At 39.3% G+C, this 24,396-nt stretch overlaps 1 protein-coding gene across 2 annotated transcripts; it reads left to right on the forward strand.

Annotated features, from left to right (window-relative positions):
- Nucleotides 1-1,139: 1,139 nt before the first annotated feature.
- Nucleotides 1,140-16,447, forward strand: LOC138008206 (uncharacterized). Of its 2 annotated transcripts, XM_068855459.1 has the most exons (9): nucleotides 1,140-1,525; nucleotides 6,357-6,737; nucleotides 9,244-9,657; nucleotides 11,295-11,339; nucleotides 11,695-11,754; nucleotides 11,946-11,993; nucleotides 13,079-13,604; nucleotides 14,147-14,259; nucleotides 14,806-16,445. In XM_068855459.1, exons 1-7 carry the CDS (start codon nucleotides 1,213-1,215, stop codon nucleotides 13,126-13,128), a joined length of 1,311 nt encoding a protein of 436 aa, XP_068711560.1. In that variant the 5' UTR covers nucleotides 1,140-1,212; the 3' UTR covers nucleotides 13,129-13,604; nucleotides 14,147-14,259; nucleotides 14,806-16,445. The 2 variants fall into 2 exon arrangements, with proteins under 2 accessions (XP_068711560.1, XP_068711559.1); XM_068855458.1 differs by having other exon boundaries at nucleotides 11,946-13,604; nucleotides 14,806-16,447.
- Nucleotides 16,448-24,396: the final 7,949 nt, after the last annotated feature.

The following is a 24,396-nucleotide window of genomic DNA, read 5'->3' on the forward strand; positions in this document are numbered from 1 at the left end:
TAATGTTTACTTCGTAAAAACCTCCGCAATACAATCAAAACGAAACAGAATATAGCCACAGTTCCGCGATAGTCGTCACACAACGTTCTCATTTGCTTGTTTTCGCAAAATTGTTTTCAATGTTGTTGTGTTTTTTATAGTGATATTGGATTCGATCCCGTGACGTCCGAATAGAATTGACTAGCAAGTTCCCGTTCGACTCTGGCTTTACTACAAACCATTTTTAGTAAAGACAGACAATAACATGACATCAACACGAGCAAACGAGCAAATGAGAACGTTGCGTGACTGCGCGACGATCATCGTGGAACTGCGATTCTGTTTTTGTTTCCTCAAGAAGTAAATATTGAAATGCTGTTTTACAGTGTGGAAATCAGCGAGTCTTTAGTTTTTCTGGCAGTTATTTCGTAGCGTATATTTCATAAACTCCAATTTCAGCATTTTCGGAAATTATCTTAATTTCGAAAAACAAACTCCGATTTTCGGAAAGACTAAGTCAGATACTCGCAAAAACCAACTTCGATTTTAAAACACACACACAAAAAAGTAAAGAAAAAACAAAGTCCGATTTCGAGAAAAAAACTAAGATGTCCCTTAAGAATTTCCGTAGCTTCAGTATGTTCCTTAATGTTTTTGACTAATTTCCACCGTATATGAAGGACAGATGCCGGTCATTCGAAAACAACAGTACAGGGGCCGGTTCCTGAAAGGAGGAATAAGTTATACCTGAGTGTAACAGTTACTCCAGAGATAAATCTGCTATTCTAACAGAACAGAATTTATTCAGAACAGAAGGTATTCCAGGAATAAGGCACATTTATTCCTGGCATAGAGTTATTCCTCCTTTCAGGAACCGGCCCAAGGAGAATAAGGACAAAAATTGAAACAAACGAAACATGGAAAAAGAAATGGCACCCCGATCCCGACCCCGACCCCGGCCCCGGCCCCTAGTTTTGGCTACTACCCACAAAAACGGGTTCAACCTGAGACCGGATTTGACCGACACCAGCTATTTATGTTGCCAAGTGCGAAGGTCATCTATTCAGGCTCCTTGTTTTAAGTTACTTGTTTCATGCATCGGAGATTATTTCTTTTGTTAAGAGGTAATAATTTATTTACTTTGTTTTTTTTTTAGGGTTTTCGAAGCAACGTCTTTTGAATGGAACGGATGGAATCATCTCAGTTTCCTCATATTACTATTACTATTCATGCATGTATCCACATTACAGCTGGCAGATCGAAGCGAAGAAAGGAGAAAAAGTCAAGTTAGTGATTCAATCCATGTATATTTCATGGTGGAACGGGCCATGCACTCTTGGTTACTTGGAAATTCAAAATGGGACCTATGCAGATGGTAAACCGAGTTCAAGAATGTGTGGTAATCTCTTATCTGGCATTGTAACATTTTACTCGCACGAAGGTCAGAGCCTAGAAGTGGTGCTTGCAATCATGAACTCTTATTGGAGCTGGGTGTCCTTCACAGCTACTTACACAGTTATTAGTTACAATGACACTGTGTCCAATGGTAAGCACACTTAAGGGAAGCTGCATAGTCAATAGTGATTAGCAGTTGAAAGTACTTTATTGTAGGTTTTTGTGCGGGTCGTGCAAAAATCGAGGATAGTATTAGAATTTCCAATGACATAAGGTTAAGTAAAACATTTAAGAATAATAATCAGCGATAAAAAACTTTTGCGACGTTTCGAAGACTCCATGTCTTCATTATCAAGCTAATAAAAAAAAAACTGAGCTACCAATGTAGTTAAATATTGGTTTCCAATCACGTGATAAGACGGCCATCTTCGTGCACAAAACAATAGCAAATTATGGCTCATGTTTTGCATCTGTAATCATTCTGAAAAGCTCGGTGGCGGCTTAATGACTTAATTCCCAGTCGGAAAGTGGGTAATATTTCTCTGGTGTTTTTCTTTTTTTTTTCCTTTTTTTTTTTCTGTGTCGGTAAAAGTTTTGCCTGTCACTCCCCTGCTAAGTGGTGTCTTTGTGCATAGAGTCTTCTTTGCGTATTTTGTTAGGTTTTCGGGGACTGGGGTAATGCGTATATTTCTCTGGTGCACCCAGGAGAACATTTAATTAAACTGCAATGGCGTCGAAAGTCATTGTAACGCGCATGGCGTTTTAGTGCATCTTTTAAAAAAAATATACCCTTATGGAGCTCAAGAATGGAACGTCAAATGGATAAACAAGACAGGCGATGAAAAAGAAATATCTAGACTCTTAAAAGCGACGAGTAATGGACTTCGACAACAACTATCGCCCGTCGAGCCGAAATCAAATTAAGCTGTATTTCTAATATTTTACCAAATGGGCTGTTATGTAGAACACTGAAACCAATTGGAAAATTCTCTGGTAACTTATAAGCTCAACAAAAACAGAGAAGGAATCGAACACAGTAAGTGGATTTGTGATCTCTGATGTCTGGTTATTTGCATTCTTTGTACTCAACTCTGCACAGTCTTCAGGTAAAAGAAATAATTGGAAATGTGACAACCAAGAATTATTTGAAAGAAAGCTTGCCGTCTATTTTTTGCTTAATTATTCAAGGAAAAGGTTCTTCATGGAAAGGGTTTGATCCTGAAATTTATCTTGTTGCAATTGCGTATGGTAATTTGACACGATCGAGTTTCTTGTCTTCACGCACGTAATGAAATAGGAAGGGGTTTTTGCCTCTAATAGCAAATATGTTGTTTGTTTCAAAAATTATTTCGCTGGAAAAGGTAGCTTTTATGAATTCATCATGTTGTGTAATGTGCGAGCTTAACTGGATAGTTTTTATGGCAATAGTAAAGCATTTTCGTGTCAAAATGAGGTTAGCGTCTTTCTGTTGTGTTTACTTAATTAAATATACCATTGCCTCGTGAGTTTGTATTTACCGTCTGCCGTTAACTTGATTTCCACTCTCAAAATTACCTCCAGAACCTACTTTTTGCGTAGAATAAGCTTTTAGAATGATGTTCTTGTCTTCTGTGGTGATACTTGACGATTCGGGAACAATTTGTGAAAAAATATTTATAACGGTCACACGCGCAACTTGATCGCCCGAACTTGCCCGATTATGCATAACATCAACTTGGCCTTTTGACATCCCATTGAAAAAAATTCATAAAATATTCGCCGACCGGTCGATTTCTCTGAAACCAAACTCACCAGAATTACCAAGTAAACATTTTTGAAGCCTGCCGATTAGTTTTAACTATCAACGAGGATCACATGATCGATCCAACGTGAAATCGAAGCTGATAAACAATGCTTGAAATTAGGATCAATTCATTTGGCGGAATCTTGGTGTAATCCTCAGATATACTTACTGCACTGGCCTGAGGACAGTAATTTACTGATATTCAATAATGAAAGTCACGTGATTGACCCAGCATGGAAACGAGGCTAGTAAGATTTGCTTCAAGTAAATTACGGCTATATTGGACATATATAAATGGTTGTAACCTTGTAGGTGAAAAAGTAGTTTAGATTGATAATTCATTACGTCATCCATTTAGCATGAAAACGAAGTTAAGATGTTTCAGCATCGTGTTTACTTACTTCAGAAAGAATGTTTCGAATACAAACATAAATGGGCATAATTTCAAGGTCTATCCGGCCATTATTTCTAAATCTCATCTCTAGTTATTACTCATTGCTCTCATCATCATCTATCATTTCACTGAAAATATTCTGGCAGGGCTCATCCTCTTCATCAGAACAAGAACAGAGGTCTGTGCATGGCAGCTCATTTTTGCGGCACTGGCATCGGTTGCTTGCACATTGTTTCGTGCAGATACATTTAACTAGGTGTCATCACTGGTAGCCATCTGCTGTCGTTTCTCCCAACCATAGTTTTCAGGAGATGGTATGTCAGGGTTTGCCACAATACGGAGTTTAAGAAACGACGACGGCTACGACTACGACAACGCCACAAAACAGTAATATCATTGGTTAAAAGGGCATAAATAATCGTGCTGCACGTGCAGCACGGATTTTAGCCAGTATTTTTGCGGTCCTCTGCATAACGACGACGTGAAATCATCAAATTTGAGGTTTTTACGACAACGTAAGCATGCAACAGGGAATCTTTCATTCTCTGTTTTCACTCTGGAATCGCTTGAACCAAGAGAAAATGAGGGGACAGAGAGGGAGGCTCAAGGCGTTGGCCGGGATATGTTATGTCCACGAAACTTATTTTTAGACGAGCGGAAGTCTTTGTTCTAGCGGAAGTCTGTCTTCTGAGACGTCCGCATGGAGGCCTTGCCTCGCTCTCAGGTTCTTAGTGAAAAGAGGAAATGATGGCGCACGTGGAAGGCTGATGAATATATATTTTCTTTCAAACATCGGACCGAGGTTAGCCTGCATGCGGACGTCTCGGAAGACTTCCGCTCGTCTAAAAATAACTTTCGTGGACTTGACATATCCCAAGGGCTGGACCGGGAGCCTCCTTCTCTGTCCCCTCATTTTCTCTTGTTGCCATCTGAAGCTTTTTCGCTGGCTAATGCAAGCCCATATCTAAAGAGCTGACCGGTTTTCTACCTGGCCCAACAACGCTAGCTGTAATATTTTGCGCTTGCATTAAGATTGTCAGTAGGGTCGGCCATTCATGAACTGGCGCAGCTAACAGTGGCGGTGCGACTTTCGTCACTCCCATGGGGTTGCTAATGAAAGAGTTGTATGCTGACCACACGGGAATTCCCATTCTTTAACAACACTCTAGCGTTTTTGCTTAAAAAAGTTCATTTCTCTCTTGACTCTCTTCTGCTGATACTTCATCGCTAAGTTCTCTCTGACGGGCAAAATTACGAGCCAAGAGCCATGAGAAGTCTCGTAAACTGACAGTAATCGGAAGCTCATTGGCATTGAACAGTCCGAATATTTGACTTGAAGGATTTGGGCATGGACTGGGGCATTGCAATAGGGTTGTGATTGTTTCTGGAACGTCCTTTACGGAACGACTCTGATCTTTGGTGTTAACAATCCTTTAAATAAGCAAAATTAACAATTATCCTATTCAGACGGGCGCAATATCAACTACAAGTGTAATAGTTGTAGTAGCAGTCTTGTATTTTACATGCTATTGTAGCTTTACAGTTGATAATTTGCCTCTAACCGCGTATTGCATGCTTCACATTGACGTCAAGACAACTGTGGCTGAAGAAACGTCATGATTACTTACCTCAATTTCTGCTTATCATCTTGTGGGTCCTTTCCCTGGTAAATTGCCATAGCAGCCCCATGGAGAGTACGCTGCCCATCATATGTGTCCTCTGCAAAATCAACATAAGTAATCGCAAAAATACGTGTCGTCCCTTGACAATGTCAGGTGCAAGGTACACACCTCCATTTTCTTCCATTCGTTCAAGAATTGTAGCCTCTATCTGAGCTTCCACTCTCAACACTCTATTGTATTCGACTGACATGCCAAATCCGTGAAGCATGTTAACTAGCTCTTTGCTTTGTGGGTAAGCTGATGAACAGCCAGTCCAACAGCTAACTGTTGCGGTATCTCCCTCGACAGGCGTAGCGTTTCAGACTTTTTTTTTAGTAATCTGCCTCTCTGTAAGACACAACGATATTGCTGTTTGGCACAAACTCACAGCACGCTTCTTCACGTCTTCTGTCTTCTCATTACGCAACCTCTCAGTTTTGGGACCTTGGATGAGACACATGCTGAACCGCCAGAGCTCCTCTGGTACTACATCATCATCGACATCTTCAAGTGTCCTAGAAGATTTCCACCGCTTGGATTTATGAATGGCTTTCCTTAGAGTTGAAAATAGAACTTGCATAAGACGACCTCAATTACAATAACAATACAAACTTAAGTGCTCTTTAGAAAATGAACACATCCGTTAAATTAGTCTTGCGCGCATAATTTGAAAATATAGGTCACTTAGTAATTAGCATCTACCATGAAGAAACTGGAGGATCGGGAGCGCTGTTAAATTCATAGCCCATTGAATATCCGATCTTCCAGTTTTGAGAAACTTCACTGCGATGCGACATAAGAACCATGAAAAACTGTTAACATTTCTTTCGTTGTCCTTGTAACCCGTTTTCTTGCTCAATGAGAAAGGTTTTACTTCCTGTGGAGAACAGAGCGTGTAAATTTCAACCAACGAAGTCTGTTATTAACTGTCTAAGTATCAACTGGTATTTTGTTCGAAATATGGTTAGCTATCGTTAAGGGTTGGGGTTGCATTCATTATTGATAACTGGGATAACCTTTGCTCGGCGAAATGCGTTTGGCGACTTCATAAAAGCTTTTGTTTAACTTGATAACAAGTTCCCTTTCCCTGTCCCATTCAGGACAATAATCCTCAAAATGCTATCTGTTTTAATACTTGTTTTAGAATGTTCCAACTACAAATTTCTGAACGAGTCCAACCGAGCAATGACCTATGTTAACAGCAGCATTGGTAACCTCTGCGATTCAACGTTGTCTGGTTGGTATCGATTCAGCGGAGAGGCTGGGACTCAAATGGCAGATTCTTGTCCAAAGATACATCACTGCAGTACAGACTCACCAGGCTGGCTCAATGGCACGCATCCTACAGTGGCTGAGGGGATTGTGCAGCGCAAAGTATGTTTTTCGCAGCACTTGAATGGGACTGACTGCTGCTACTTTTCAAAGGACATCAGTGTCCGCAACTGTGGAGCGTTTTATGTTTACCGCCTTGATCCACCCAGGTGTAACTCACGTTACTGCGGCAACGGACTTCCACAAGCACCAGGTCAGAACGCATTTTAAGTTTTTTAAAGTTCCGACTTTTCCTTTGCTACCTTTGGTGCCAGAGCCTCTTCTTTTGCTTGACAAGATTCAAATACTTTTTGCCAAAAAACAGTTATGTCCATCCTTTGAAATGCGGGTCTCGGTTAAAAGTTTAAGATTTTTGATACAGCAATAATCATACATTAATAAGAAATCAATTGATGTTTTAATCCTTCGCTTTCCCCAGGCTCCCCAGTCTAGTTCAAATTCATTTAAATCGAAATAGCCCTTTTCACGCTTAGTTTTTCTCATTTACATTACAATATAATATAGCATGTATGTGAGGCAATTTCGGGGTATTTTGTAGTTTTAACCCGAAATTGCCTCGCATCCACGTTAGATTACATCGTAATGCAAATGAGAAAAACTAACCGTGAAAAGGGCTATTGGCCTGTTATTAACCTTGGGTTATACTAGATACTTCTTTGACTGCACAGATCTATAACTGTAACATTTTGTAATATAACTCAGACAGAACGCATGCTCTCGCTGGTCAACAGGTGCGTTTGCATGAGAGTACGTTAAGATGATTGTCACGTCTCGTTATCTGCTTTTCCCGGCACAATCATAAAACATTTCAAGCTTCCGTAAACTGATCTTAAATTAATAAGCTAATACTTCACTCCAACAAAAAAATAACATTAAATCACACAAAATAACCGTCCAGTCACGTCAGTCTAACGTTAACGTATTTTCAATGAATGTGTTTGTCTCCGAAACAAATAAGTTTTAGAATCGCCTATTTTTGTTTTCAAATTTCGCGGGCGCCGCCAACTTGAATAATTGTGACGTCTTAAGGTTGCCCTATTGTTATTAGACAAAAGCTCTTTGTGTCAGAGCAAAAGAGCAACCGTAACGCGTCACAATTATTCAAGATGACGGCGCCCACGAAATTTGAAAGTGAAAATAAGCGATTTTAAAATTTACTTTTCTTGATATAAACACTTTTTTAAAAGCAAATTTGGAAGAAATTTGTTTGTAAACATAATTTCCTTCAGTTAAAACGTATTCTGCAGTAAGAGTGACGGTTCCCTTCAAGGTTGGGTAGGATATCTTTTTCCTCCAGAGCCCAGGAGAAGAAGCAGAAATAAAAAAAAAAAAAAACAAAACAGAGGAAAAACAGCGATTTGCAACTGTTGATGATCTCGAGCTGGGAGAACTCGTCGAGGGATCTCAAAAGCTAAGTCAGCAAAATACGCAACTTTCAAGTTAAATAACCCCCCAAGTTCTTTCATCGTAAAATCACAAATTTCGAAAGCAGTTCTTACAATTTTCACCGGAGTTTTGGTGTTTTTCCTTGGAGATGGAGATTTGAGATTCAAAGCTGAATCCCTCGCATGCCACGACGCTCACTCTGGAGCTTGTCCAAAGTTGAATTTTTACTTTGGTAACGCGAAATTTCATTGGCTAGTGGAAAATCCTATTGTCAATATAATGTTTTGAAAATATTTATTTTGAACAGGAGATAAACTCACTCAATACTAAAAATATTGTTTGAAAAAGAAGTTATTCTATGAAAGCAATAGAAAGACCTTTTTTTTTACCTTTTTGCATTGCCTGATTTTAACTTAACACTCGGGCGGTTGGTAGAATTCTCGAAAGTTATGCATCGACTTCGTGTTGGGTTTGCATAACTGTCTCGAATTCTCCTAACCCACTGGGCCCAGTTGTTCGAAAGCCGATTAACTTAACCCAGGATTAACGTATACTGTGGTTTCATTTTTCAACTTTTGAGTGAAAATTTCTTTTCCTATTTTTGTTTTTCAAGATTGACTTCTTTTAATGTATAATTTTGCCGAATTTCAGCGCTGAACAAATTTTTTGAATTAGAGAAATAAGCTCCTTGGTTAAATTTTAATCTGAAATTAGCGTTAATCGGCTTTTGAACAACCGGGCCCCTGGTGTTTAGATCAGGCTATGCAAACACGGAAAGTTTTCTATTACTTAAATGATACACATCTGATAAAACCTTCGGCTCCGTCGTCCCGCCGCCTACCTAACCTAACCTAACTTATCACTACTGTTAATGTACTGACTAGTAGTTTGGCAGAGCAACTGTGGTGACTAGGTAAGAAATTAATTAGAATGACAAGATTTGAACGGGGCAGTGTTTTAATTAATGAGTGGGGGAACTGAAGGGGGATGGGTAATTGAAACTGGATTACTAAAAAGCACCAGGATTCTATATCCTTATGCGTTAGCTGTGCATTTCATGAGAAAAGAAGACCGGGAAAAACGCCCACGTTAAATTGCACTTTAAAATGGAACCCATTTTGTTTAGAACATCGCTCTTTTGCCGACATATCATTACAACTCTCGCTCAGTCACGTCTTGGATTCTTTTGTCTCATTCATCTCCTTTTGCACATCATTCATTTCCTCTAATTTTTGCGAGTGTTGTTACTCGGAGCCTGGAAGTGATGCCTTTTTCTATCAATGAAATTATTATATCGAATGAAATCTTTTTAGAATGTTCAAACTACAAATCCCTCACGGAAGGCAACCGAGCAACAACGTATCCACACAACCATTTTCAACTTTTTCGTTGCATCAACGAAGGCACCCTGTCTGGCTGGTACCGGTTTGACAGAGAGGCTGGAAATCAGATGGCTGATACTTGTGTTGAGATGTATCACTGTGGTGCTGTTTATCCAGGCTGGCTTAGTGGAGGACACCCGTCTGTGAAGGATGGCGCTGTCGTGCGTAGGGTGTGTTTTAATAGATACTACGGATGCTGTGAATACTTCGTTTACATCAGTGTTCGCAACTGCGGTGGATTTTACGTTTATAAGCTGACTCCTTTGCCTACGTCTAGCTATTGCTACTATCGTTACTGTGCTAGCAACGGAACTGCACTAGTACTGCCAACAACATTGACAACAGGTAAATATTAATTAGTTTCTGGCACACAATCACTGAAATATTTGAAAGTTATCGGTATGGTATGTTCAATTTTGAAAATATCAAGGTAAGTGTTTTGAATTTTTCCCAAACGCAAAACTCTCAAGGAAAAGTTGAGAGATCCTTTGAACGAAAATCAGCTATTACCGAGATCTCCATTGCTGTGGCCAACATGCACTGAAATAGGTCATGTCAAATGTATATTATATAGATAGATAGTGATGAAATACCAGGATTTTCCTTCTTAGGAAAAATCATGTCTTCACCGCTCGCGGTGAACATACCATTTTTATCTTGCACAATTGAGGATATAGGTGCCATCATAGTAACTAACACGATTAGCCAAGAAAACGCGAGCTTGCCCTTCATTGTAAGATACTTTTGTGCTGTAATATAATTCTTCTCTACGACATTAACATTTTTATCGCACAATTTGACATTAACACGATTTGTTTTTTGTATCTTTTTCACCATTTCGAAAATTAAAAAAAAAAGATTGTTTTAGTCTCGACATTTCATCAATATGGAATTGGATGTGAGACTGGATATAGCTGACTGGACACTACGCACTTATTTATCATCTCATATCCAACGAACGCTCATGGAATAATCGTTAATTAATTTCTGGTTGACAGACTAAATTTCAGCCTACACTTTGCCGTTTGCTTTTGTTTGCTCTCCTCTTTAAGCAGGGAGCTAAAGCGACGAAAAAGGCTACGGCAATAAAAAGTACGCTTTACAATATAACTTTGGGCTATCGCAACTATATGGCGATTACTCCATTTCGTTCACGTTGTGCATGCAATACGGGAACACTAACTAGATTGGGCACGAACGGGTTAAAGGTGAATTTTTACCACAATCGCTTGTAATTTCGCAATCTGATTGGCTAATTTGCCGTTGTCGATAAGAGCGTTCACAACGCTGCTCGCGTCAAGCTCGCGTCAATTTGCCACGCAATATAATAGCCAATCAGAAACGCTCATTTTAGGAAATAAACCAATCATATTACGAGAAAGTTACAGACAATGCTTGCTCTTTCTGTGTCATGATTTTGGTCACGCTCAGAAATAAACACTTTCTTTGCAGTTCAATATTGTGGTAAAAAACAAATTGAAAGTGGTTCAGCGTTGTCTGTACTGTTATGGACAATGATATTCGTCATTACAGTGGTCAAAATTTGTTGTGGACTCACGAGGCGAAACCACTGTGATGACGAATATCGTTGTCCATAACAGTACAGACAACGCTGAACCACTTTCGATTTGTTAAATAGAAAATGAAACATGGTTATCTTTACTGACCCTTTTTATACTGGAGACACATTATGCGCCAATCAGTTTACATTTGGTTGGTGTAAAGACGGAAGGAACTATGAGTCGAATAACCTGTGTTGGACGACCGATAATTGAAGCTCTCTCGAGGGTTGCTTTGAGTCATAGAGCAAGGCGCACTTTTCCAAGACAATTCACAAAAAGGACTCCATATTGATTATATTATGACCTACTATTAATTTCTTCCTTTCATTCGGGTAACCGTTATCACTAAATTCCATTCGTAAATAGGTCAACCGACCACAATTTAATTTGAAATTTATTTTGTTTGAAATTTTGTAACAGAGCTTTCAACGTCATCTACTGCGCACACAACAGGGTCCCCAACAAGTAAGTACTCTCAGTCGGTTCAGTACTGTTGATGATGTTTGTTGTTTCTACTTTTTCCTTTGAAAGAAATGTATATGAAAAGAAAGTATATTTGAAGCGTGTCTTTTAGACGAAAAATAGGAGTGATCGTCCGAGTTACCTGGACAACTTAAGAAATTGTCTCCTCTAGACACCGAGCAAGTTCAGGCGCCTTCAACGAGATTCGAATCCATGACCTATCGGTTGAAATGTGGGAAACAATAATCGGCTTGTTTGGGATAATGTTGTAGCTTCCGGAGCGAGCTGATATTCTTTACTCCGTTCGTGACAGATGAACCGACAGCAATTTAACTTCAAATTTGTTTGAATTTTGAAGCTATTTTAGCAGAGATAACAACGTCATCTACAGCGCAGACAGCAACGAGGACCCCACCTAGTAAGTATAGTACGCTGAATCTGTGTTTGATAATGTTTTATGTTTCTTCTTTTGTCTTTATAGCCAACACCCACCTTAACAAATGTGGGAGCCAATAATTGTGGCATAACTTCCGGTGCGAGGTCGCTATCCTCTATTTATTCCCACTCAAATTTAATTTCAAATTTATTTTGTTTGAATTTTTGTTGCAGAGCTTTCAACATCATCTACTGCACAGACAACAACAGAGCCCCCAACAAGTAAGGACACTCACTCCGTTATACTTAATGATTTTTTTCGTTTCTCGTTTTTTTTCTGTAGAGCCCGACGACCGAACGATTTGAGTCGGACGTACAGTGGCATAGCTTCCGGAGGAAGGTCCTTCGGAGTCACAGAGCATGTCGTATTTATCGGACAGAACTTACACAAACGACTCGCACGATGAAGACACTTGCAGTATCTTTGAGCAAAATCTAACCGTACTCAAATAAAATCAGTAAAGTTGAGATTTCTGTCGAAAATCCGACGAAATCTCAGACTCATTTTGTCACCTCCAAGGCTTGACTTGAAAGTTCCAATCCTTTGAATTCAAGTCTTATTAGGCATGTAAAAGTTGGAAATCAAACTTTTACGAGCTGCCACCTTTTACAAGCGTGTTGAATTCGACTTTTTGTGGCACAAAAGAGTCATTTTCAACACGAAAGGACTTTTAAACAGCATAAAAGTTCAAGAACCAAGACTGCCCTACTGATGAGAACTAGTTACTGGATGCATGCATGTGATGTTCACAAAGAACTACAAAATGCATTAGGTGATTGAGTCTCTATTACCACGATAGCTCTTGTTAATTTTCAAATGCCGGTTGAATTTAAGCTTGATGAAATGTTGAATTCAACTCGCCAAAAGTTTAAATGGCGACAATCTGTAAAATTCCAGTGTGCTGAGTTAATTGTTGTTCAGCTTGATGAGTTATTTACAAGAATTAATTGAGATTTGTTTCCATTAATTACTTTCTATTTTTCTATTTTTGTGTAGCAGTTTGATCCTCTTCGTGTCTTTCCTATTCAGTGTCATCTTCTATCTTACTTCTTTGTAAAAAAGTGGAACAGTCGTTTTGTAAGCCAGCGATTTAGTCATCGGAACGGCAGTAATTGATCTCGCACCTCCTCGCGATACTCGCCTCGTCCGTTTTGCGTTCTCCTCTTACTAGTCTAGACTTTCACGTTTGTTCGAGAGCCACGCCCTCAGTTCCACCGCAACGCTCGTTCATAAACGTTCGCAGTTGACATCCCTTCCTTTGGCTTTTACATGTTTAAGTCCTCATTTGTTTTTTTCTTATTTACAGGGAGTTTGCCGACTGAAGAATGCTTTGCAGCAACTCATTTTTTTCTCTAAAGTAGATACATAATTTGATGAGAGCACCCTAATTAGTTATCATTGGGAATTTCACGATTGCCATAAAATCAGATCGATGTTCATATTTGAAAATAGACGATGGTCCTTTCTTTTCGTTGTGGATAAGTTTTTCTTAGTTCTATATACGCGTAGACAATTGTAAGTAAAGAGGCGGGAAGAAATTCAGTATGAGCATGTTATTTCAGTTGTGTTGTCTTTTAATTGAGAACCTAAGAATCGATTTTTAATAAATATCTTTACTGAAAGTCTCAATGGCCTTTCTTAAAATCTCGGAGTATTAATCACTGATTCTATGTTCTCCTCGTTGTTTCTGTCCTTGACTTCAACTAACGTTTCTTTTCTTTTCCTTTCTTTTCTAGATCGTCTTTCGTTTTTTGTTTTTTGTTTTTTTTGTTTCTATTTTTAGCCTTTTGCTCTTAGGGAAGTCCCACAAATATAGAGTGAGAGAATGCTTGGTAAGATATGCTGGAAGAATGTTTTTTTTAGGTATCAGGCGCGCTTAAGATCAGCAATTTCGCGCAAAGGATTAACGCCAAGTATCGACATGATGCCAGCAAGGGATCAAATAAAGTGTTTTCATCACAAGATTTCTCCGGCCAGCTGCGTTGACAAGTTGCCGAGTCCTTGAGGTTAACAGGCCGAAAGATTTGTGTACTGTGTTTTCCCGTGATCTCACCAGTGAAACAAGATATTTTTATCTTACTTGGTTAATATATATCAAGTTCATTTACTGAAATAACTCCAGAATACTGCATCAAAGTAATGGATAAAAAAATCGGCTACCCAGAAGGGTTATAAAAAAAAATACCACGATAAAAAACTCGTCAAACAGTTGGATCGATTGCGTCGGTCTCGATCTGCTAAATCCAGTTTGAACTTCACTTTTTGCAGCTTGTGCAGGATAGAAGAACTGCAGGCATTGAAGAAGTTATAAAAGAAATTTAGAGCTCAATGAGAAGTAAACATTAAGTAGTACATATAAATACCTGTTTTCCAGTACCAATGAAACATTCAGAGCTAGAAAATGCAGCTGGTACTCAAGCCTCCCTTTGAGACCTTGCCAACTCCGGATGAAGAACACCTCCCTAACCGTTGGTGACATGATTCAAGGTAGCGCATTTTATGGCTTTGTAAGCAAGGACTGCAGGTTAATAAATTGGAAGCAGCGGATCCTGGTGAAGGATCTTATCAGCAATCCTAAATATTATTAAAAACCAAAAAGAGCAAGGCTGTGATAACGGTGAAGGAGTATATTCGGATTTCCATAAAGGCAATATTCGAAGGGCATAACCACCATGCACCGCGTTACAATGTGAATGGTGATATGGCGTATAATATGACACAATATGTGGTATTTATTTTATATATGATACTTATTCTATGATATTTTACGCCAGGCAATATTTATATAACGTCTTTTTAAAAAGTAGTCATTACCTGTAACTGAAAACCCTAGCTGACGAGGAAAGGCAGTAACTTTTGAAATATTGGCTTTAAATTTTATGTTCCTTCACCGTTGTATCAGACTTGCTCGTTTTGGTTTTTTTAACCAACTTAAGTTATCATTACCTCTTCTCTGCCCTTCTTTTTTTTATATGTCGATTGATGTCTTCGTTGTCTAGTATGTCAAAGCTTATATTTCCATTTCGTTTCCAGAAATCGAATTGAAAGGCATCTTGGTAAGAGCCACCCTGGCTGTGATGTTCAAGAGACGTGACAGGATTTAACTTGAAAAACAGTTTCCGTAATTTGGGGGAAAATATGAAATACTGCAAATATCTTTTTCCGTCTGTGAGGGAGTGTTCTGACTGTTCAAGTCTCGTCATTTGGTTTGATCTGCACCAATCTCCCTTCAAAGACCAGCGTGCGAAGGAATGACGATAGCAGGGAACATGATTAATGAGCATCCTTCCCTCTTGTTTGTTAAATCTTGCATATCACGTCACCCTAGCTTCCCTATATGTAGTCCTGCTGCGCCCAGGAAAATTTTGGAAATGGTTTTAGAAAGAAAAACACTGAAAACACCTCTTGCACCTCTCTAGCTCATCGAACGCAAGAACAATTTGAGGTCACCTTTGTGAATCGTCCGGCTAATCGGGATACTCACTACAAAAAGCAAGTAGCAAACTTTTCGTACGTAGACTCAGAACTGTAAATATTCACGCGGCCAGTTTGATTTGCTTCATTGTCTCGATTTTTACAAACGCCATGTGCATTCCATTACAAAGTTATCTCAGTAGAATTGATAAGCAGTTTGCTAGTTCATAAAACGTTAGTTTTTTGTCAGGTAGTTCAGCGTTAGGGACATATTGTGTAGGAGAGACATGAATCTTTAGGACTGGATTACCCTTAATCATCTTTCTTTATATCAGAGATGCTACCACCCTACAAGTCGAGATTTTAAAGGAATAGAGGTCATTCATATAAAAGAAAATTATATTTCTGTGATGTTCGTACCAAGCGTTTTATGGACATTTTTTAAATATATAATTATTTCGTGAGTGATTGATAATTTTTCTTTCATCTTTTTTACTTGCACGATTAGTAAATATGTCACGTTTGCGGATGTATCTTTTCAGTAGGGGCCAAACGCTTCGGAAAAGACATTGTAGGTATTTGCGGTACTGCTCTTGCTTGTCGGATTACGGAAGCAGCTAGCAAAAGAGTCCATGGAGGATGTCAGAGGTGGCGACCATAATGTTAGTCCTTCCCCCATCAGTCCGTAATTTATGCACATGGCTTGACCCTCATTATGGATGTAAATATTACCAATTGAAAGTTATGCAATAGTTTATTTTATTATCTCACAAGCTCATGACCTTGAAGCGTATAACTCTGGTTTAGAGCTGGGGTTATTTTAGTTTATTAATTTCTTTATTTGGATGTAACGTAGCTCCTGCATTTTCCCGCGCTTGCAGCTTCAATCCTATTTTTGTCCATATTTGGGCATGACATTGGTGTCCTAAAATCCGAAGCTTTGTTCTAAGGACTCGAAAGAGTTGCAAGTTGCACGTTTCAAGGTCATTTGCTTCTGATTATCTTTATAACATGAGACGTATAAGAAAATACATGTCAAGAAGCAGCGATGAGTTACTAATTCACGTGTTTAACACTAGTAGACTCAACTACTGTGATAGCTTACTCATACATTATAGGTTGGCGAAATATCAGCTATTCCGGCTACGTTTCAGCGTGTTATAAACGCTAGCGCTTGCTTAATTGGTTTATTGTACCCTAAAGGCCTGCCACCGGCCTACACCGGCTTTCTGTTTGTTACCGTATCAAATGTAAAATATGACTTCTTGCTTCTTAAAGGGTTGTACGGTACGGCTCCTGATTATTTGCGCCATTTGAGAAATGTTTTTCCTCCGTCTAAGTATGACTTGCGGCGCAACCATGACTCTGGACTGAGTTTTATTAACATCACCAGAAGTATGAGCCAAGAAGACCTCGGTGGACAGGTCATTTAGTTGTGCTGCTCCTCTACTCTGAGGTATATTTTCAGTTTGAACATTCAGTTTTTTCGTATACCCCAGATAGTATTGAAGCCTTCTATTGAGAGAATTCGGACCAGGGTTGAAGCTCCATCATCTCACACCCCAGTACATACCACTCAGTCAATTATCAAAGAAAAGACGCAATTTCTCGACAAATTTCAATACACGAAAGAATTGTATATTTGAACTGCTGGTTACAGACGAAAGATGGAAGTGATCCTCCACTTATCTGTACAATTTAAGAAATCGTCTCTTGCTATGAAGCCACTCTGTCGGGAGCAGTTCAATTTGTTGAACTCTTTCGTTCCCATGAAGGATGATTGAGCCCAACAAATTTATCTGCTCCGAATTGAGAGAATAGGTTCGAATCCCGTTGAAGTCGCCTGAATTTTTCAAATGTCCACAGGAGCAAATTTCAACAAATTGGACCTAATGATGCCGGTCGTTCTGGTTACCCCTTGACGTGTCATCATCTCTCTAGACCAACCTTCCAATAATGGGGGAATCATGCTTGTCGATGCATTTTATCGATACGCGCACCTATTCTACTCAAACTTGAAACACTCAGCTATTACGTGATAAGTATGATTCTCACTCTGAACTACTTCTCTTTCAATGACATACACTACTTACATTAAATACATGGCACCGCAATGAGAGCAAAAATGGGCCTTCATACGACCTTTTCCTAACAAACTGAAAAAGCGACTTTTAACACATGCTCCTTACCAGCCTTACATGTGTTGTTGGCTCTCCACAGACGACATCTCCAAGATATCGACACACTCTTTGGAGAACCTCAACATTTTCACAACTTATAGTAGCTGAACGGAATTTATTGTAAAATTGGTAAGTTTCCCGTTTAAAAGGGCGTTGTATTTCCTAAAGTGAAAGTCAATAAATTAATTAACATCATATTAGCTATAAAGACGAGGTTGCAAACCCGTTTTGAGCCCCAACACAGGACGTTGTGCCAAAGTTATTATTCCTTTAAAAACGAAGTGACTAAACGCCAGGCAGCCGGGCAAGGTGTTCAATAGACTAAATGCCCGGCGTTCAAAACTTCTTTCTATAGGTGAGGCCTAAAAAGCACTCTTGTTAGCCTGAATATATAACACACCGTCATATTTCGACCACGCCAACAAAAACCCCGATTATAAAGTAAATTTAAATGTAATAGATAACTTTATCATCCAACTGTATTAGTTATTGAACAAAAAACGCTCGAAACCAGTACAAATATTCAACTATATGTACAGTTAGTTATTTGTACACTTGGTTATTGTACAGTAGAGAACCGGTTTGACCAGTTTAGTTGCTGACGTTGCCCCGCATGCACAAATTTGTCAGACGTTCTCGGTTACAATTCAGTGGCTAAAACTTCAGTGCAAAAAAAAAGTTGGATAATAAATAGCTTATTAGATGTTTTGGTAGGTTTAATCGCTTATTATTTCTACTCGTTGTTTGTAGTTTGACTCGCCCTAGCGGGCCAGTCAAAATACAGCACAACTCGTAAAAACGCTCAGCGATACTACACACCAAAGCATCTAATAAGATATAAAAACTAATACACTCATCTTGCTTGAAGGCAAAGAATACGTGAAATATCTTAGAGTATTGATTGATAGTTATTTGTCTTAGAAATTTCACAATGATTATGTTGCTTCTAAACTTAGTAAGATTGTTAGGATCATTGCCCACTTGAGACAGTTTTGTTTCGTTGAACACTTTACTTAGTATTTATCAGTCGCTGATATTTCCCTATTTAACATACCATTAATGTTCCCATGCCATATAACAAGTGTAAGAGACAACAGTTTGTGGGGTAATGGGGTAGGATTCGAAGCACTCTATTAGCAGGTCATGAAAAGGTAGGATAACTAAGTTGCCCGGCAAGAGAGGTCACGATCCTCTCCAAGGGGTTACAGTCACCGAGGCCATGACAACAAGTTGTCAATGCGAGGTTACAATCCTCGCCAAGGGGTTACAATCCCTAAGGCCACAATCCTCTCCAGAGGGTTAGGGGTTGCGCCACCTGGTTTCTATGGTATCCTTGCGCGATCAGAAGGCACACAACCCTAGTACAGTGAGTCTATGGGGCAAAGGGTGACCCGCATGGGACCACTTCACCGTACTTGCCACAACTTCAACAAGGAGGCCCACTCCCTCCAGTCAGAGAGGAGGCCCAACGCCCTCCTCCCTACCCAAGAATGCTTACAGTGGCCCTGAGAGAAGGCCTACTCCCTTCTCATCATTGTGTTCATCCCCTTGGGCTGTAGGTCTTGTAAATGCTGACTGAGCACTTTGTTACCCACTTCCTCCTTAATTCAGCAATCAAAGATCAAACACTATAAGATCAATCAGAGAGAAATTAAACTTGTAAGGCCACAATAAATTCAGAAGTCAAAGATCAAACCCGAAGATAATAATTAAACTTATGTGGCCACAATAAATGCAGAAGTCTAAGGTCAAACGCTAAAATAACAAACAGAACCAGAATAACCATTAAAACTTCTATCGTTGGCCACAAAAAACAAAAACATAAAATTCAGCAGTCAAAGATCAAACACTAAAATATCAGTCAGAGGGATTAAACTTGTAAGGTCTCAAACACTATAAGATCAATCAGAGAGAAATTAAACTTTTAAGTCTACAATAAATTCAGAAGTCAAAGAACAAACACTAAAATATCAAATCGGAGGGACTAAACTTCCAAGGCCGCCATAAATCCAGAAGACGAAGATCAAACACTAAAATAACAAATGTCTATGGCCACGAAAAATTCAGCGTTTAAAGATCGAACACTGAAATAAAAAGTCAAACACTAAAGAAATAATTAAACTTTTATCGCCACAAAAATTCAGAAGTGAAAGATCGAACACTAAAATGACAATCAGAGGAATTAAACTACTATCACCACAATGAAAAGAGCAGCCAAAGTTCAAACACTCCCAACTGACTCTATGGCACAGTGTCCCTCAGCAGTTGTCCAGGGTGGTCGTATCGTCTGCATTTGGCCGTCGGTGAAACTTGTCCTTGTGCTGTTCGCTCGACAAGGATGGGTTGTTGACACTTCCGTAATTTGTGGACCAGATAAGGGCGTCTTCAGGTCCCAAAGCTGGCATTCGAGATTGTACACTATAACTTGGCCAAGTGTACGACCTTTGAAGACAAAGTCATCGGAAAACTTACTTTTGGTGTGTCAGGGGCACCCAACGACAATATAGTTCAAAACCACTTAAACATACTATTAGCATTGTTAAACGTATTTTAGTGTTTAAATGGTAGATAAAGGCATATTTTTATCCCCTAAAAATGTTTCATCAGGTCGGATTTCATAGCTGAAAGTCTAGTGATCCGAGAATTACAGCGATCAAAACATACCTTTCCGAAAATTTCAGCCACAAAAATGGCTCCCGAAAATTCTAGGTGACCTTTTTTAAAAGATCACCTAGAATTTTTCTCCTTAAGAGGCTAAAAATCCGTTAAAAATGGGCAATTATATAATTTTGGAGTTAGCTTGCCTTCGCGTATCACTCGTCATTTCGTTTATCCAGTCAAATAGAGGGCATATGGCCGGTTTTTTATGCTGTTTACATCGTTCGCACGCGCCCTGAAAGACAGATGATGCATTTTTAAGCGCCCTATCCAAATAAAATTGAAGCAAAATAACACCTTTTTCTTGCATTGGAATAATTAATATCTTATTTGGTGGTTTAACATATAATACTTGAGGACATTTTGCTCATTGCTTGCATTTTTCCTCGCCCCTGTGGGGCTCAAAAAAATACTACATGTACGCAACTCGCAAAATATCCGCGTGTATATATTTCTTACTAATCGAGTTCGAGGTTCCTACTGTAAGTTGAGGGTCCTCGTTTTTTCCCGTTGATTTAAGCACAGGAAAAAACGAGGATCCGGAGTAACTTCCAGTACGGACCGAGAAAACGAGGTTAGTAAGATATTTATTATATCTCTGAGGTTAATCCGGCACGCGGGCAAGGAAACTAGTCGAAGTCAAGGTTCAACTACCACAAAGATTCCCTTGTCAAAATCAAAAAAACTAAATCTTCTTGGCTGTTTGAAATAGTTGCTTGCCAGACTCAAACAGTTTTGCAAGTTTATGTAACAGAAACGACATGAAAAACTTTCTAGGAAATGTATCGAAATTCAAATTTAGCGGGCCGTACAGCTGGCCGTACCGTGGAATACGGCCCACTAATTTAGCCAATCAGAGCGCGCGTACTATCTGAGAGATATAATAAATATGGGTTATTGACCAAGCTTGTTCGGTCAAGATGGCTGGATATTGGTCAAGTCCTTTTTTTGCGTGTTTATGGACCGAAGCGAAGTCGAAGTCCTGGGTCCCATTTTGTATCAGTTGTATACCGCACCACTTGCTTAGATAATACGAAGTTATGGACTCGACTATCATTTCTATGCTGATACTCAGTTTTATATATCGTTCAAACCTGTGCAGTGCTACTAGTCTTACTTTTGATTATTTCAAAGAAATTTCCTTTACATTCAGCTTGTAAACAGGCCATTCTGCAAAATGAGTAATTTCCTTTCAAGATAAATTGTGGTTTATTGAACAATCCATCACAATAATCTTAAATGATTTCTCTAGTTTTATTTTATGCATACTCACATAAAATTAATTACAGAAAGATATCCAAATATGTTAAAATGGACAGTGTTCTGAAAATATTAAACCAGCTTTAAAAATTTAAACTTGTTTGCAAAAATGAACTTCTCAAACCAAAAATAAAATTAAGCCTCGACATATACAACCAATTTAAACATTATACGGTGTTTAACTGGTAGCCAATGAAAGTCTTCCATAGCAGGAGAAATGTGATCAAAACGCGTGGTATTGGAGATGAACCTTGCGGCAGCAATTTGAACCCGTTGCAGCTTGTTGATATAAATGTTTACCCGTACAGTACACTGTTACAGTAGTGTATTGTAGGCGTCCAGTTTCTAGTGCTAAGATTAGTGTTTGGCGGGTTCCGATTAACATGACCTCAGTTTTGTTCTCGTTAGAGGGCATATGGCCGGTTTTTTATGCTGTTTACATCGTTCGCACGCGCCCTGAAAGACAGATGATGCATTTTTAAGCGCCCTATCCAAATAAAATTGAAGCAAAATAACACCTTTTTCTTGCATTGGAATAATTAATATCTTATTTGGTGGTTTAACATATAATACTTGAGCACGCATGACCTTTTAGCCGATTTATGAATAAAGTCGCAGATATCTTGTTCACTCAGATTCCGGAAGGAACGCAGTATTACATTTGCGTGCACCACAGTTTTGTCAGGTTGTACGAGATCGCGATCAACTAGACTGGCTGATAGGTGTAGCATCAATTTCGCTGCTAATGTTCTCCACCTTTCTAACAAAATACCTGCCGATATCGTTCGCGATTATGGTCTTGTCAAGGTAATCGGCAAACAAGGGTTCATCCTTCTTGCCCAGAAGCTTTTTCGCAACGTTAAACAACTTCCTTTGATCAGCACCGTTTTCAACCATAAACTCAGTGTAAAAATCCCGTCTAGCCTTATTCATCAAATAGGTCACTTGGTTTCTCTTTGACTTGAAATCCAGCAAATGAATGGCAGCCTTTGTCTTTCTCCGTTTGCGTTCTGCTTTCTTGCGCTCTCGCCTAGCATTGTCAATAGCTTCATTGTACCAGGGTACGACAGGTCTTGTACCTCTCCTGCGTGTACTTAGAGCCGCGTGTCGATCAAGCAGTGCTGATATTCACGCGCATACGCATCAGCAGTGTCAAACTGCTTGTGATCGCACGGTTAGCTGGCTTGAATATCACTGTGAAAGGTGTCTAGGTTTATGGACCGATTTGATTTTCCTGTAGGTGATGGTTTTCACGGAGAGGCCTGGTCGAGACAGTCCTAGCGTGTTGAACACGGCTGCGTGGTCAGATATAAATAGGTCAACCGCTGGCTCATCATCAACAAGTGTTTCCGACTTGCGTGTAATAGATGCAGGGTTCGCACAGATTTTTGATTGCAAAATTAAATACTTTTTCCAGACTTTTTCCAAAATACTAATTTCTTTTTCCAGACCCAAGTTGAGTATAGGTAATAGCATGGTTTTAAAGGATATTTGAGATAAAAGTCCAAGATTCATATTCAAAAATGTCCAGCAAAGCGGTGAGTGATATTTGGGGAGTTTGGAAATATAAAGGGCTGTATTTATCCCAATTATCCTGCAAAAACCATACTAGTACTTGTTTAGACTACAAGACAAATGGACCCATCATACAGTAAAATAACTTTTCTTGATAAATGTAAACACCTACTAAAATACTCCAGACTTTTTACCATTTTTCCACACTTTATCTTTACTTTCCAGACTTTTTCCGGGTCTGGAAAACTGGTTTGCAAATTTCCAGACTTCAAGAATTCAAGACGCTGAACAAACCCTGTAGGTAGATCAAGTCAGTAAGTGGCCGTCACGGTGTGTTGGTTACTTAATATGTTGTTGGAGATAAAAAGAGTCCAAGAGGTCAAGGAATTTTTAAGTATATAGGTTGCTACAATCATCCACGTGGATATTAAAATCACCAGTTATCAATAATCGTTGCTTGCAAAGCAGCAATGGTTCAAGATAGTATGGGAATTCAGTAAGGAATACATTTGTAGTGATTGGATGGCGTTCAGAGTAGGTTGGGCTGTAGATAACTGCGATACGAATGCTATACTCGCCAGATTTAACAATTCATTCTGAGACTTCGTACGAATATCGCACGCTTACACCAGCGTCAATCTTTTTGACATCCAGCGACTCATGATAAATGATCCAGTCCCCCCTCCGCGGCGATCTGATCTCGTGTGATCTAGGATTTTATAACCATTGGGGCAAAGCTCAGCTCTTACTGAAGAGTCTTCTAGATTGGTTAGCTAGTGTTCCGTAAGAGTAACAATGGCAGGTGTATGATCGCAAATATATTCAAAAATCACAGCAGATTTGTTTCTGACTGATTGAGCATTGATATTGCATGCAACAAGTTGTTGTTTACGCCGGTCAGCAGTCAGTCGGTTGGAACATTGGATGGTGATCAAGTTATTTCGTGACGACGGTGGATAATAATGAGATTGGTATTTTCGTCGACTACGGTTGGTGATACGTGTAGTGATCGCCACAGTCGATCTTAAATCTGGGCCAGGCAGGTATTGTTATTTCCGATAAACTGAACGTTGCAACTGAGTTGTTGTAATACAAGACCCGACATTTCAACCATCTTTTCCGGTACACATAATGTTTGATGAATGTTCCATAATTCAAAGGACCGGACAGGACCTGTATTGATCCTTTGTAGGTCGTGACAATGGATTGCGAGTTCCCCTGAATGATGCTAAGAGTCTCATTGTACAAGTGCCCCAGGTGTAACGACGTTAATAATAGACTTGCGTACAAAGCTCCTTTGTTGACTTGACCTTGGTTGATGAAAGAAATGCAAATCTTGGTTTTTTTTCATATCCACAGGAGAGATTGCGAAAGAAAAACCTACACGAGCGATTTTTGTCTCGCGCCGGTCATGCGATTTTTTTCAGATTTTGTCGCGTCGCCTGCGCGCCAGGGTGGCTACACTTGTGACAAATTTTGGCGACAAATTGAAGGTCGCGCGAATCGCATACTTCAAGAGACCTGGGCACTATAAACAGACATTCGTACCTTAATTTAATTGGCTAAATAGTCTTTAGGCGCGTCTCAAACGCGGGCA

Source organism: Montipora foliosa, chromosome 6, assembly GCF_036669935.1.
Source record: "Montipora foliosa isolate CH-2021 chromosome 6, ASM3666993v2, whole genome shotgun sequence".
Classification (NCBI taxonomy): domain Eukaryota; kingdom Metazoa; phylum Cnidaria; class Anthozoa; order Scleractinia; family Acroporidae; genus Montipora; species Montipora foliosa.